A 16,900-nucleotide genomic window follows, 5' to 3' on the forward strand; every position below is an offset into this window, starting at 1 on the left:
ATCTTGACTATAAACATTTCAGCCCTGCCTGGATCATGCTAATTTTACAGGCAGCTGTAAAATTAACTCTTACCACCTTTCACCACTTACCAAGGAAACATTTGAGGGTAAGTTTATTTTTTGCCAAATTTTCTGGAGTGAATAGAACACACGTAGAGAAGAGCATCATGCAGACTTAGTAACAAACCCCCACACACACACTGGGGGAACAACCACACACCATACTGAGCGCACAGTACTAGCCCCCACAGTAGGAAATAGAAGGCAGTTTTCTCTTAAATGGCAAAAACTACAAATTATTTCTGGTTACTATTTGAGGACTTAAGGTACAGGATATGTAGAAAAGTACATATCAGCTGCGGACAATATGAACAATAATTGTTTGCTAGCAAGGCTGGGGGTTTTGTTTGTTTTAAAAAAACCAAAACCAGTTATAACCAAGACCTAAGGAGCTGGTGCTGTTTTCTTGAATTTGAGTAGCAACTCTGTATGTCCCAACTACAGGAAAACATGTGAACAATTGTGCGTATCTTTTGTAACATAGAAATTGTTTATACTTCATCTTCTGGTTTATCTGTGTGATTTCCCAGAGTTTAAAATGCCACTCCCTTTTTAAAGGGAATCTAGGACAGCATCAAGTGAATACATGAAGATCAACACCATATATAATTTTTTTATTTTGGAACCAAGTAAGAACTATTTGCTTGCTCGGAAGACAAGAGATAGCATATTACCTTTGACATACATCCGGGCGAAATGGAGACTTCCGTTACAAATTTTGTAGTTTAAGGAAAACAACAAAAAATATCAAAAAGTTAGCTTACTGTAATGTATGCAGACCTTTTAAAAATCATATCCTAGTTACGTTCTGGCAATGTTTTTTTCTTGCATTGAAAAGTAGGAATTAATAAAATCAATATACAGAAATGTTTTGAAAAGTCAACTAGCATGGGTTAAAAAAAATATAGAACAGTTTAAATTGTAACCATTAAAATTTAAATGTTTAAGTCAGATGCCCAAATTTTACAATGTCTTTCAGGTTTTTTTGTTTTAGAACGTCATTAAGGTATCAACACTCCACAAATCTTTTTGTGAATGAAATTTTTATTTACACACTGTATCCAGAAGCAGATACATAAATCCTTATACAATTATTTTTCAAAAATGTGCAAGAAATTACTATAATTTTGTTTACAAACCAAAACACATTAAAATCAATGGACTTTGGATAATTCACTCTGCGGCGTGCTTAGTACAAATAGTGCACACCAGGTCTGAAACAGAGAAAAGTGTAAACTACAGCAATCTGGATTGCAAGTATTAACTTCATGGCACTCCATCATCACTATAAAAATTCTTTAACCCAACAGGTATTCATACAAAATTCTTTTAAGAATTTTTCATTATCTGTGTAGAATTTAGAACACTTTCCAGATACAACGCCATATTTCTCACAGTATGAACTACCATCTAGCCCATTTTTTATTTATAAAGAATGCTTGTAATTTTTGTTCTTTGCAGTCATAAAAAGATTTTAAGAAATTAAATTGTCAATCATTAATTTATCCATAGCTTAGCTCAGAATTTGAAAGTTCTGTAGCAGAGAAATACTTCTCATCAGAATCATAGCCCATATATTGCTGGTATGCTGTTTTAAAGTTATAATTCCAGTATTCACATAGATGAAATGCATCAAAACAAAAACTGCACAGATTTCACTTAGCCCAGCAGTCAATATTCACGGAAAGAAAATGGCTTTAACAAAATACAGTCAGCTAATCTGAGAACAAAGAGTTCAATTAATAGTTGCATTTCTGATCCTTCTGACAGAAAACCATTTTGATAAAAAGATGGCATTCACTATGTCAAGAGCAGGATAAGTGCTATATTCTTCAAATAGATCAAAGAATACAAATCACTTTCAGTTGTTTACAACACTGGCTTACAAACAAAAAAAAAAACCACAGAGGAAATTGTGCAAATTTATTTTTCTATTTCCAAATACAAGGTGTTGTTTTACTCTTCTAATTGGTAAAAGAGACAATGTTATCAATAACATCAATCATTTCAGATGCTCAAAAAAGGAGTTTTATTTCAAAGTTTCATTTTCAAAAACATTTTTCCACAATTCAATTGCATAAAAAGCATACCTTTTGAACCCTTAAACTATTGTGCTGAATAAATAGCCATATTTCTACTCTATAAGGATCACAGTCAGTTAGCTTTTATTCCTAGTGTATCTACTTCCAAAGGTCCCCAAAATACCCTCAATCATTTTCCTTTTATTTGTCAAGGACACTTTGTTCCTCTACTTTTCATGAAGCAGAAGTCAACACAATTTTTGTGGTTACTCTGAGTACTTCTAAATTGTCTCATAACTAAATGTTACTGTGTTTCTTTTATATTAATTTTACTATAAGAAATTGTAAGTATCTTTAATGTTTTCAAAGTAATTTTTCTGGGTTCCTTCTCCTGGCTGGCCAGTTACCTCAGTATGAAAAAATACTGTGAGGTTCTGATTAATTAAACCTGTAAAAATAAGTATTTGTGCCTACTTACTACTGATTTAAAGTATTTTGAGCTTACTAGAAATATCACCACCATTTTTTATTTAGAAAAAAAGTGCTATATGGTTCTCACATCCTAGGCCTCAACCACTTTTCAGCATTCCTTTTGTGGAAGCTTTATGGGGGGGGGGGGTATGCAAATGACAAAGTTGACTTGACCTGATTAAGTTCGCAGATGAAGAACGCAGCAAGGCAGGCAATTCAAAAACTGGATAGCTGAACCAAAGTTAAAAAAAAAAAAAGCATCAACATGCATGAGTGAACAAACTGAAATTTATAAAGGCATGGGCAAGAAATTTAGCATGTGTGTTCTTGCACGTTTTTCAATTCATCAATAAGACCAGAATATTATAGCTTCAAATATTTAAGTTTCAATGCAATGACTGCTAAATTAATGCATGTGGTATAGTATAAACATGTTTAATGCATTCAATAGTGGTATTAAATGGCAAAGAAAATATTTAATATACTATAATCTTTCAAAGATTCTGTAGAATGCATAGGCCCTCTAGCTTGTACGGGGAAAGAATTTTTAAAGTGAAGACAATGCCAGAGGTTTTCTTCCAAAAGTATCCATCTAAAATCCATAAAAATGATTTTCTTTTTCCTCCCCACAGACAGAATCAGAACACTGTACCATACTACAGGTTATTGTGCCTTTTTGAATAAAGTTAGTGATCCTGATTCAGGGAGAGCTGGGGTGGGGGAGGGGGAAGGGAGTCAGTAGAGGAAAAAAAAGAAAACAGAATTCACACTTTCATACATATATCTCAATGGCAGAGCCAACAAATTACACATATAGACTGCTCTGGGGTTTGTTGTTGTTTTTTTTAAGTTTAAAACTTTAACAGACTAAAGAAGAAATCCTTATTCTCCCTCCCTTAAAAGCAAAGGCAGCCTTTTTATCTACCTTTGATTTTCTTTTTTTTAAGTTTTTAGTTAAAACATTATGGTCAAAAAATAAATTAAAAAAATATAAATTTCGTCTATCAATTCAGGCAACCCAAGACGTAGTGCTATTGCACCACCTTGCAGCAATACTGTATTCATTACTAAAGACTCATTTCAGGGGACAAAAAGGCTAGATTAAACAAGGAGAAGAAAATGACCTAAACAAGAAAGCTGTTATCACAGATGAACAGCCTTTTCTAAGCTGATATTTACTGACTAACAACTCCTACCAGAGATGGGGAAGATGACATTCTAAAATACAAAATGGGGGCAGAGGCAGGCAAAGCAAGCCTCCCTCCCAAGCTAGCTATGACCCCTTTAACAAATAACTCATAGAAGTGACAGAATCATGGGCAGGGGGGGCGGGCAGGGAACTGAAACAAAACAGGAAAATGCCACGGATTACCCTTGCATGATAAAAATATTACAGTGTAGAACCTGTACTCCCCACTGAGAGTCTTTTTCTCCCTACAGAAGGTTAGAATAACTGTAAGTTTTTCAAATGCCAGAATCTTTGACAGATATCATAAACGTTTACTTAATTGATTCAGTATTTCGTATGTCAAAACATATTTCATGACAGCAAACTGCAACATTTTCTGCGGCCAGTGTATATCCAAACCTCTTTTCCCCATAATTTGAAAGGCTATGAGAATAGAGCTTTAGAGAGGCATTTTAAGCATCTTCCATCCAAAATGTTATCAGTCCTGTTCCTTCCTCCCCAAAGGATATCCGAAAAAAGGAGAAAAATGATCCAAAGGACATTAGTGTATTACTGCATTTCTGAAGCAAAAAACCAGCAGAAGATGGAAAATAATGAAATTTCAATTAGCTTGAATATATATTGTAGAAATCATCCTATTCAAAGTTTCACCCCATCCCTAAAATGGCTTATCAATGTATGTTCCCACGATAACAATTCCTAGAGTCTTCCTACAAACCCAGGAAATACACCCCACCCCACACCCCCAAAAGGAGGTAGGAGGGAAAAGGACAGAAAGAGGCGACCTGGTAGGTGTTCATTTATTTAACTGATGGCATGATTGTAAAAGGTAATATTTGACAAGACCCCAAATACCGCAATTTCCTTACAGGTACTACACATTGACTTTCATAGACGACTTTTTTTTTTTAAAGGCCATTTTTAGAAGGACAAAATACTGAGACAAGAAGAAGGCTGAACCAACCTTCTCAAACACAAAAGAGTGTACAGACAATACAAGGCTTAGGAGAAAGGTGGGGCTTTTTTCCAAAGATATGCTGCATAACCATGTTCTTACCACACAGCTCTGTCAATAAGTTCTATGTTAGGGCATATCTCTATAGAAATTTATAATTAGGATACTAGGAAATCATTTTTAACATAGATTTAAATTCTGTAATTTAGAATACCAATATGTTTTTTTAATCCATGATCATTTTTTTCAAACAGGCTATTTTAAAGGAGAAAAAAAAAAATTCCATTCAACAAGTTTCATTTGACTTTTACTTATGGTTGAATACACATGAAATGTGCTTTCAATGCATAAAAATCACAGTGGATAGCAGCAAAGGACTTGGGGGAAATTAAGGAGAATTTGATCATTCACATTGTGATTAATCTGCACATTGATGAAAGATAGCTATTTCACACTTCTAAAAATAAACTTGAGATCATTCTTTCAAAAAAAAAAAAAAAGCCCCCCAAAATACACAAAAACCCCAAAACAAACATAAATCCAAATGCATTACTTTTCTTTTACACACAAAAATGAAATATTTTTATGGCAGCAAAAGATTTTGATAATAATCAAAGTCTGTAAACTGTAATTCAATCTCTTTTTGTTGTTGTCGTTCCCAAAGTGCAAGATGCAAGATTCCCATAAGCTTTCAGTAGTGCTTTTCCTGTAAATAATCCTTCATTTTGTTTGGCAAAGGCAGTTTCTGAATCAGGTCTATTCTGGTGTACTGACGTATTACAAAACGACACAGGTATTGTAAAGAACGCACCTGCATAAACCGAGATACTGGATTTGTCAGTCTCACTGGGTAAGTTGCAGATCCAGGCAGTCGGGATCTTGAATAGCAGAAAGCTCCATTTTCAGAGTCCCTGATTGAATGTTCAATTAAGTCAACTATAGATGTATGTCCCTCCACATCTGGTTGTTCATAAAAGCTAAACCTACCATTTGAGTGTTCAATTCTAGTGTGAAGAGTTTTTCCATGGGAACGAAAACTCAAACTTAAAAGATAACGATCATCAGAACTATCTCGAACGAGAAACGAGCCATCAGGCACATTAGCTAATTTTCCCTCTGCCTCCCAACGTGTAATGGGGCCCCAGTACCATCCTTGTTTTGCAAGTTTTTTCAGTTCTTCTGTGAGACTTGTCACAACCATAGGACCACTGTTCTGTACAGAATCATAAACTCTTCCAACTCCAGGGGCAGTGTTAGGATCAAAATTCAAATGGCAGCGCATACTTTCAGCCACGTGGGCATCTGTGCCACTCAATCCATTGAAGTTCCTTTGGATTTGATTATTCTGCATTGGAGGTAGCAAAGGTGAGAGTGGAGGGACATCGCTGTGATTAACTCTTGGGCTTTGCAACATGACTCCTGTGGTACCAATCAACAAACCATTCACCGTCTGGTCCACAAAGATATCTGGTGCAACGACTACATCCTGATCCACCTGGCTCTCTTCTTCATGGAAAGCATTTCCCCCCACTTGAGAAGAAACAGTTGAAACTTCCATGGGTGAGGAACTATCCAGACAGTAACTACGTGATCCTTCCAAAGGATACATTCCCTCATCTAAAGGCACAGTATACTGAATGTAGTCCTGAGGCATTAATCCAATAACTACAGGCACATGTTCATCAATATGAAGATGCAAGTCCCCATTCTGAGATTCCGTATTTTTTAATGCATTTTGTTCCTGGAACACGTTGTCTGACTGCAAGTCATGGAAGTCCTTTCGAACGCCATTCAGTGCTGGGCTTGGATTAGAGGAATGGACCAAGGCCTTGACTTTCACTTCCATTTTGATGCAAGTCTCTTCTGAATTCGTAGGTCGAAGGGGCCAAGGAGTTGGACTGTAATGGTGATTACGGAGGGAAGTGGATCTCAGAGGTCTTTGAGCTCGCACATCTTTGAAGGTTATTGGAGCAGATGAGGAAGAAAAGGTGTCATCATCCGCAGAGCTTACAGATGGTGTGCTGCCTTTGCCTTTTTGTTTTTGTTTTGCTGAAAGCCTCCTTTTTAACGTACCCATTAAGCTTTCACTTTTTGATCTATTTTTGCCTCCTTTTTCATCTTCACTATTGACTTCACAGCTAGCCAAATCTTTACCATAGCAGCTGCCAAACAAGGAGTCATCTTTTCCAAATTCACTTAACGATGGCTGCTGAACCACTACAAAGTCGCTTTCATCTTTACTTTTATTTAAGTTAAAGGACTTGCGAATTGTTTTGAGACTAATCTTCTTCATTATGACAAGTTACCAAGTCTGGCTGATCAGCAGTGCTTGTGGTGATATAGCCCTAACACATGCAGAGCAGCTTCTGCTTCATTTATGTGTTTTATCCAGCCTCATTTAACTTCAAGAGCCATTTCCTGGAAACAAATAAAAAACAATTAACTTCACAAAAGAAATAGTTTTAAAATTATCCATAAGGGTTTCCCCGCCTCTCCAAACAAAACAGAAAATGCAGTACTTGAGTACCAGGCATCCAATAAAAGTAAATATAGAGAGCCAACTTGGAAACCAATCAGGCTCAAAAAATGAATCTGCTACATGTGCCTTGGAGATTTCCACAACTTTTTTCTGCTTTCAGTATGCTATTTTTTAAAATATACACATTACATCATAGGTGTATATACTCCATGCTTGTATATAAAACTTTCAAGCACAGAAACACCCCTCTCTTTCGGAAGGCGCCTAAAAAAGATCCCCACAGAAATAACTATAGAAGATAAAGCCATAGAAGATACTCTATCCAACAGGATTCCTACATACAGGTTAAACTGTGATTAGTCCTAAAAACATGGTCTTACGAGGTCGTACTTTCTTTACACAGGAAAGTTGAGCAATATTCAAATAGTTATACAATTATAGGAAAACTAACTCTGGTGAAAAAGTAGAGACACATTAACAGCAAAGTAACATCTGTTTAGAGCAAGTCATAGAAGTCCCCTCCTGAACTTCTGTGAAAGAAAAGTTGACTTCCAAACTCTGTTTTAGGCATAGTGGAGGTCAACTCACAGGCTTTCCTTACCTAGTACTATTAGAGCTTTTCTTCCTCCAGTACTTCTGCCAAGACTAAGCGGACACATCTCCTCAAGTCCCACTCAATAGCTCCCACCTGACGTCTTCCAGAGTCATGTACCCACCCCCTTCATAAATGTGACTCTTCAGCTTGGGTTTTTTGTTTGAGATTTGTTTGGGTTTTGTTGTGCCGTTTTTTGTTTTGTTGGGTTTTTTTAAGATTAGTTAGACCTTCTAGAGCAAGCAGCTCTGCAGAGAGGGGAAGAATGAGAAGGGAAAGAGAAGAGAGGGAAGTTGCTGCTGCCGAAGAAGTAGGTACTACCATTAGTAGTAGCCATTACTCCACGTACCTCCAAATACATGTGATGATAGCAGCACAAACTGCAGCAGCAAGCCTGGCTCCAGGCTAAGCATGACAAGCTGGAGGAGTATGAGAATCTTTCAAGAAATCTTCCAAGCTTGGAGGACTGAGGGGAAAGTAAAACAGCCCTTATGTACGCACTTCCCACTTTTCTCCCATAGCATCACAATACAAGCAACTGAGAAAAATAGTGCAATGAACTGAAAGAAGTTTTATCAACTAAACAATATTATTTTCTTAAATAACCATTCAAAAATTGCATAAAAGCATGTAAGCAGAATGATTACTATAATCTAACAGCAGCCCACTATTACTCTTGTCCAGCCCAACTTTTGTGGTCCTCAAGTACACAGAGGTTAAAGGATCATATCCAAAGCAAACTAAAAGACAATGCAAGGCAGCTAAGGATTCTGAACTTCAAAATACCTTGGAAAATTTTAAGTAAAGCCCTGCTGCTGGGGTGTTGAACACTGTTCTTATAAACAGCAGAAGCACTAAAGCTTGATTTACTTGGATTTGTACCCTAGTCCTATCTTCAAATTCCCTACACTGGCTGCATCACCCTACCTTGAAGAGCTGTTCTGTCTTTGCCATAACCTCTGACATTTCCCAAGTCCATCTTTAGAGTATCTTCAGCTCTTCCCATTTCCTTTTCTTAATTACCAAACTAAACAGCACTTTCCCTTTCTTTCTCTCAATGAGGGGAAAAGTTTCTCTTCTGCCTGTAAACTGATTTACTTGCCATCGGCAAAGAACAAACATGCCCCAAAAACTTATTTCCTAAACAAACAAATAAACAACTAAGAACCAACTCTTGCTATAAACAAATATTAAAACCTTAAAAAACAGGACCAGTATTTTATTAGTTCACTGTTTATTTCCCATTTTTAACATGACTCCTGTAGTACCATGAGTCCTGACACCTGAAAAAAATGTACTGCACTTACACAATTTGAAGAGGATACTGAGATATGCATATGTATTTTCAAAGGTTAAGACACTACTTTTATTTTCCTTTTCTTATGACACATACATGCAGAACCATAAAATTTCATGGTTTAAAATACTGATGTTTAATATGAGCTCCATATGTTTGGAATAATTGGGAAATATGGAAGTACTGAAAACCAAACATGAGTAGAATACATTTAGTGGGTTTTATATGCCTGAAATCCCGCATATCAGAATAACTGACAAAGCACAGTAATTAAGAAAGAGCTACAGATACAGATAAAGGGAGAGTTACATGTCAATTAAAAATAGACTTGAAATGCCTGTTGACCTTCTATTCCTAAACCATTTGGGTTTTGCCATCTTACCAATTTACAGTACTCTTTTCATCACATGTAACTAAATGAACCTACAAAATGAGTGAAAAATATAACTTCAGGATTCTACGCTGCTCCTAAACTGACAAAGTCAGAGTGTTTGTTCGTTTGATAAATTTAACTGGGCCTTTGTGTGTGGAGTACGAGAAGCCTGGGAACCCTCACATTAGCCCCACTTGCGAAATCCACAACGTTCTCCAACTACTTCTGACTGACATCCACAAGCTGATACTATTTCCACTTTACCACATACATTCCCCCATCCTGGTGGGAAGTACATCATACTGTTTGCAATTCCTAACCCTAAAAAACCAAGCATGAAACAAAGTAAAATCTGCCTTGTAAGCTAGGGAGAAAATAAAAGAACATTATCACATTGCTGACTGGGGAGAGAAGATGTATAGAGCCCCAAACTGTCTGGTTCACCAAGTTTTTTTATTGGTGTGTTTCAAAAGAATTAGTTACCTAAAATTTGGCTGAAGGAAAAACATTTCTTCAGTTTCTCCATAACTAAAAGACTACAGAAGTCACTTGAAAGAACAGGTTTTTATCACATACTAGTCTTTCTGTATCAAAATGTGGGGTTTTTTACAAATAAAAATCCAGCATCTAAAAATAACCTCAACATATATATCTCTATGGCAGCATACAGAGAAGTCAAAACTTTTTACTTTGAAAGTGACTACTGAGCTTGATTGAGCAAAAAAGTGGTTTATATCTGTCAGCCTAGCATAGTAGCCAATATCGTTATCAAGCAAAATGCATGATTGTCCAAATGCAGGACTCATGACTTCTATCATTGTGACATTTCATATATAGAAATAATAATGGTTTGAAGTTCAAATATAAACCACATAAACATGCATATATCCAGAAGTCCAGCTCATTCATCTAGGAAAAGATGCTAAAAATCTAGTGAATGACAGTCCAGGTCAAAGCTCTCCGAAGTAAATTCAGCACGCCTACAGATGAGAGCAAGCCTCTGAACAAGTCTTCCATGTGAGAACCACTCTACTTTATGACATCTGTTACACATATTTTATCCAAGACAGGAGAAAGCAAATATACCCTGAAGTCAAATACTCTATACTGATCCAGATACTCTTCTTTCTTTGCACATACTTAATATCAGTAATTCTGCATTGCATATTAATGCGTTTAAAAGCGCTGTATAAACAGCCCTCCACATATGATACACTCATACACTTGCAAGTGTAGAATTTTCCACTGTCTACAACTATAAGAGCCCAGCATGCACCCCTTCCCGGAATCCATTAAAATGAGCTACACAACTTCTTCATAACCCTCAGCACTGCAACAGCTTTGCTAGTATTTTGTACTAATTACGGCGTCACGTGCCCTTCCAGTGCCATCTGCTGTACAGTGAATTTAGACAGCCTAACTAGAGACACCTCTAGAAATTCTTCTGGCAGGTATTTGTGACTATAAACAGACTCTGAACTATGCCAACGTACTCCCAAAGCCTGGTGGCTATGTATGCAGAAATACCTGGAATACACAGATTGAAAATGGGAGATTAATCCAACCCAGAAAGAGAATGAGATGTTAACACACAGAATAACAAGGTAGAATGAAATTCTGGCTTATGAACTTCCATCACAAATTCTGCATCTTGGAATCCTTAACATTTTGCAGGTTGACAAAACACAAGCTTCTGGACAAAAACTACCAGATCATCAGCCTACCAGATGGTACCCTTTGTGCTTATAGAAATAATCAAAACTAAATTTGCACACCTCATGTATTGGTTTTGTGTGGCAAGGTTTTGGTAGCGGGGGGGGGGTTACAGGGGTGGCTTCTGTAAGAAGCTGCTGGAAGCTTCCCCTGTGTTCAAGAGAGCCCATACCAGCCGGCTCTAAGACGGACCCGCCGCTGGCCAAGGCCAAGCCAATCAGTGATAGTGGTAACGCCTCTGTGATAACATTTTTAAGAAGGAAAAAAGTTGGGACGGGGTATTCGGCAACCGGAGGGAGGAGTGAGAACATGTAAGAGAAACAACCCTGCGGACACCAAGGTCAGTGAAGAAGGAGGGGGAGGAGATGCTCCAGGTGCCGGAGCAGAGATTCCCCTGCAGCCCGTGGGGAAGACCATGGTGAGGCAGGCTGTCCCCCTGCAGCCCAGAGAGGTCCACGGTGGAGCAGATATCCACCTGCAGCCCGGGGAGGACCCCACGCCGGAGCAGGTGGGTGCCTGAAGGAAGCTGTGACCCCATGGGAACCCCGCGCTGGAGCAGGCTCCTGGCAGGACCTGCGGATCTGTGGAGAGAGGAGCCCACGGAGCAGGTTTTCTGGCAGGACTTGTGACCCCGTGGGGGGCCCACGCTGGAGCAGTCTGTGCCTGAAGGACTGCACACCGTGGAAAGGACCCATGCTGGAGCAGTTCGTGAAGAACTGCAGCCCGTGGGAAGGACCCACGTTGGAGAAGTTCATGGAGGACTGTCTCCCGTGGGTGGCACCCCACGCTGGAGCAGGGGAAGAGTGTGTGATGAGTCCTCCCCCTGAGGAGGATGAAGCGGCAGAAAATAACGTGTGATGAACTGACCGTAAACCCCATCCCCGTCCCCCTGTGCCACTGGGGGGTTGGTAGAGAATCCGGGAGTGAAGTTGTGCCCGGGAAGAAGGGAGGGGTGGAGGGAAGGTGTTCTGAGATTTGGTTTTATTTCTCATTACCCTACTCCGGTTGATTTGTAATAAATCAAGTTAATTTTCCCCAAACTGAGTCTGTTTTGCCCGTGACGGTAATTAGTGAGTGATCTCTCCTATCCTTATCTCGACCCACAAGCTCTTTGTTATATTTTCTCTCCCCTGTCCAGCTGAGAAGGAGGGGGAGTGATAGAACGGCTCTGGTGGGCACCTGGCGTCCAGCCAGGGTTAACCCATCACACCTCATTTTGAAGAACAACATGTATTAATCACATATAAAGTGAAATTATTAATGAAGAGAATTAAAGCTAAAACTTTACATTACAGGCTGCTTCTCAGACATCTGAAGAGCAGGTCACGCAATCACATATTAATTTCTATTATGGTGGCCAGCACTGAATTATGAAAAATTATGAAAGTTAAAAAAAAAAAAAATCAGTCTGTGCAAATCTAGTTTGAATATTCAACACTTCAGAGTGGTTTCAGTTTGATGCTACAAAATGGTTTCAATGGACTATCTCAATGCAGTGTTCGCAAAAAAAGATTGATTATTTTTATTTATATGGCCTCTATTAATTTCTTATCTTTTTCACACTTTTAGGTTAGGTGCACTCATTTCCCGAAATGAATACTGTAAACAATACTGCCAGAATACACTACTATAGAAATAATACAGCATTAACTTTCAAGAGCTGGGATGGAAAACATCATACTGGAAACATACCGCAAAATACAACTCATGGTTGAACAAAGAATTGTCTTTAAAAACTTTAATAAAAATATCATCACAAAAAAGGCTTGGAACTATTAATCAGTGCTGCTTCAGATAACTTAGGCTCTCCTAAAATAAATGTTAATCTGCTCATTTATTTCCATAAAGTGAAACAGTAGTGCACTGAACTTGACTGTTGAACCCACAGCTGCATTATTCCTGAAGTCTTGCTATCCATTACAAATATATAATCTTTATTCTCATACTGAATCATAATAAGACTTACATCATTTATTACTTCAATTTATTGTATTTTTAACATAGCTGTTTGTATTAAGAAAATAACTAAAAATACCTTGAAAGTGAAAAAAGTTTCTGTATTCCTGGGGCATGGCAAGCACCAGGTTTTCATTGCAGTCAGATAATGAAGCCTAGTCTAATTATCTGCTGCCCCCAAACTCTCACCAAAATATATTCATGCATTACTTGGGTGTTTCAAAAACAGCATCTTAAGGTAACACAGATTTCAAGTGCTATATTTTGGAAATCCCTATGTGTCTAAATTTATTCCAGATTTCCTAAATCTATTTATGTAAATTACTAAGAAGTTATTCTCCATACCTGTTCCCGTTGATTTTACTTCAATAATGAAGTCTGTATCACTGGGAGTTATTTCTTCAGATCAGTAACAGAAAATATTGACTCAAGATACTTCGTGCCATGTACTTGTAGTTTCAGTCTAAGTACAGAAACTACACATAAAATACTCATTAAGTAAAGAGAGATTAAATATCTATTTCAAACACCATCAGTTTCTGATAGAACATATACATTACATGGCAGCTCTCAGCTTTCTCACTATACATGCCATTAGCATACTGAAGATGGTGAGATGATGATACTGAGCTTCAAGTAAATTCCTACATTGTATTACTTCATTTAAAGACTCTTCATACTAAAGAATAATCTAAATTCCATTGCATAGTCTTATACCTTGAAAACAACAAAAAAAGGTAGATGGTTTTAGTAGTGGCTTGCTTGCTAAGGGGTGAACACTGTTTTAATTTTATAAAAGCCCATCCTCTCCTGCATACCTGCCTTTCTAGCAAGTGTGGAGAAGCTCAGGTGCACACCTTCATATAAAATTGGAACAAGGTAAAAAACATCTGAGAAGCTCATCTGACAGTACTTTACACTCATAACAATTCAAGAGTACTACTTAAAGCCTCCTATTTTCAAGCTAACTAATCAAAGACCTGAACACTGAGTAAATGTTATTCACCACAAATTTAAACTTCCACCCTCTAAGATTTGAACAGCTGAGGAAAGTACTGTCAGCTTCTCTAGAGGCCGATATAATTAAATAGGTATTACACAGATTACAATTTAAAACAAACAAAAAAACCAACTACATTAAGTCATGTAATTTCTCCTACTTTTTTTTTTTTCCTCCTTTTAGAAAGCTTAAAGGGAAAACAGTCCATGGCCACTAATGTTCTAGCAACATACAGAGTAACCCTAATCACTATTAGCAACGTTTAGCAGAGAATAAGCAAAGTACACCTTTGGTAATAAGTAGAAAAGTGGTGTAAAATTATAACGAGAACTTGACACAAAGGGATTTTTCTTCACCACCATTAGTGCAATTAACTGTATGCAAAACCTGGAACAGAACGTTGAAGAAGTCTGAATACTGTGATTGCTCGCCTCTGGCCTGCTGTTGAAAAAGGATGTCCCTTAACATCTGGATTTCCCTAACTTTTTTTTTTTTTTCTTTAACAGTACTTAATCCATGGCTGCTTGCAGAAAGTCCTGTTCTTCTTTCCCATATTTGGTTGCAGGACAGAATATTTCTATCTGATTGGTAGTATTCCTCTGGGGAGTAACTGAAGAGTGTTAAATGGCATCTGTGTATTACAGTTCTTCTGTGTATATAGTCTTGTAACTACAATAATCTCACCACTACAATAGCCAAAACCAGTTACTAACGCTCACAGTCCTCACCCAAGGTTACATCTCCCCTACACAGAAGGGCTGACTGGGATGCATGTCTGCTTCCGAGCTACCACAGACACACTAACCTGGTATATTAAACCGAAATCAGCACCAGTTGATATCAGCTGCTATCAGCTCAAGAACACACACAGCATCGCGATACCAGCGTTGCTGTTGGAGCAGGACGCTCTGCGGGAGCTGGATGGACGACAGCCAGAACAGTAACCACTGCAGCCACTCCTGCTACATCCCTAGCCAACCGGGAATCAACACCCAAACAGGGAACAAAGCAGACCGTACTTTTTATACATTTACTAAAAGACTGGCACAAGTACCACCTTTCGTCACTTTCTTTTAAGCAGGCATCTGATAACAAAGTATACTGCTAACAAAAATTTTCAAGCATGCTGAAAAACTGCAGAGAAAAAGAAAGCCACAACTTGGTTCCAAGACCCTGATGAACTAACAGTGAGGGGGAAAACAAGCAAACAAAAATAACCCAGCAGATCAATACATGCCAAGCCACTAAAAAAGTGAAACATTTTTGCTGAATCAAATGAGAGAAGTCACTAAAGAAACCTGATGTGTCTAGTCCGTATGCATGTGTTTCACTGCAGGACATCATATCCATTGAGTGCAAATAAACCTTTGTTTTGCTTTTTCAACAGCTGTGCAGAAGCAGACAACAAATGAGAATAACGCTCAGGCAGGCTCAGTTTTCATTTCTTGCTGTTTTATAAGACTGCAGCAGCCAGCCTTGCAGCAGGCTGTCTGTCAGCAAAAATTAAGGTTACCTTCATAAGCAAAGGTTAGATTTCCTGGGACATGATGTATGAGAACTCCTTTCTGAGTAAGGGTCCGTCCCACTTATCCACTGTGGCAGAAAGTAGATACACCAAAACGTGTCTCCTCAGTTGTAAGGTATGGTGGTACCCTCAGCATGATAACAAGTAGGATTTTATGCTTATCTATGATTCTTATGCAATCCTCTTAAACTTTAATACAGTTATGTTAGGAGTCTGTAGTCTTACAACTTTTCAATGCTTCTACAAACCACCTTCTCATTTAGCAATAAGGACCAACATCATGTTCTGTAAAAAGGAATAATTTTTAAAACAATTTTGCTCTAAGATTTTTTGTAAAGTTACCTGTAGAAACCAGTATACAATTTATAATAATAAACTGCCTTTTGCAAGGAACAGATTCTATGCCTACTTATTTGAGAACAACAAAACTGTTTGAAATTAATATAATGAAAATGAAAGGAAGAAAGGGAAAGACATTCAGTAAAAACAAAAAAATTGCATTTTTGTGCTTCTTTTTATGAAGAAGTATACACAAATGACTAAATCCTGGAACACGTGTTGAAAAGAACATAACCTATCTAATTGTATGGATGCAGACACTAAAACCTAATTCTAAATACAGCTTGTTTCTGAATCTCAATGCATTTCAAAACATAACTTTAGAAATGCTGTCCATCTGTTTAAAGCATATGCCAGAAAGAAATAATAAACCAGACCATTCTTTCAAAGTGATTTTTGTGGTCAGCAATAATCTGACCATTCTTTTAATACTAGTGAATAAATAACATAATTGTGAGAAACAGTTTTCCAGCCCTTCCCAAAAAAGGAAAGAAAACACTTAGCAGACATGCAACAGCTGAATATTACCACTTCATATTGACTTGTACTGATGTTGGTTTCGCTTTCCAAGTTTATGTCGGGCTACTTCAGGCTAGTATTTCTGCAGCAAGCAGAGAAACACTGTCACTGTGTGCAACTTCCAAAACATGAACTAAGCCAGCTGAAAAGGGTCTGCTGCCGACATATTTTTATGAGGAGACATAAAACAGGTACCATGAATGATCTTTCCTACCGTGCTATCAGAGCAGACATTCAGCTTCTCAGGCCAAACCTCTGCCACCGATCAACCCCTCAGTACACGAGGCATGTGCCAAACAGACAATACAGAAATACACCACTCAGTTAACACGTGTATGTGCTTGTCTGCATCCAGGAAAACAATGCTAGAAAAGAAAGGACGACTCTGTGAGGGTGTCGTGGTTTAACCCC

The 16,900-nt window shown here is 37.9% G+C and overlaps 1 protein-coding gene across 6 annotated transcripts in view; it reads right to left on the reverse strand.

Annotated features, from left to right (window-relative positions):
• Positions 1-1,084: 1,084 nt before the first annotated feature.
• SOCS6 (suppressor of cytokine signaling 6) overlaps positions 1,085-16,900 on the reverse strand; it is a 31,517-nt gene continuing 15,701 nt past the window's right edge. For 3 of the 6 annotated variants that reach the window (XM_052787494.1, XM_052787491.1, XM_052787495.1), the window contains one exon: positions 1,085-7,114. In XM_052787494.1, the coding sequence (XP_052643454.1) occupies positions 5,388-6,989 (1,602 nt within the window). In that variant the 5' untranslated portion in view covers positions 6,990-7,114 and the 3' untranslated portion in view covers positions 1,085-5,387. Of the gene's footprint in view, positions 7,115-8,116; positions 11,213-12,360; positions 12,652-16,900 lie in introns of those variants that run through there. The other 3 variants (XM_052787493.1, XM_052787490.1, XM_052787492.1) reach the window with 2 other exon arrangements.

Source organism: Harpia harpyja, chromosome 5 (genome assembly GCF_026419915.1).
Source record: "Harpia harpyja isolate bHarHar1 chromosome 5, bHarHar1 primary haplotype, whole genome shotgun sequence".
Taxonomy (NCBI): domain Eukaryota; kingdom Metazoa; phylum Chordata; class Aves; order Accipitriformes; family Accipitridae; genus Harpia; species Harpia harpyja.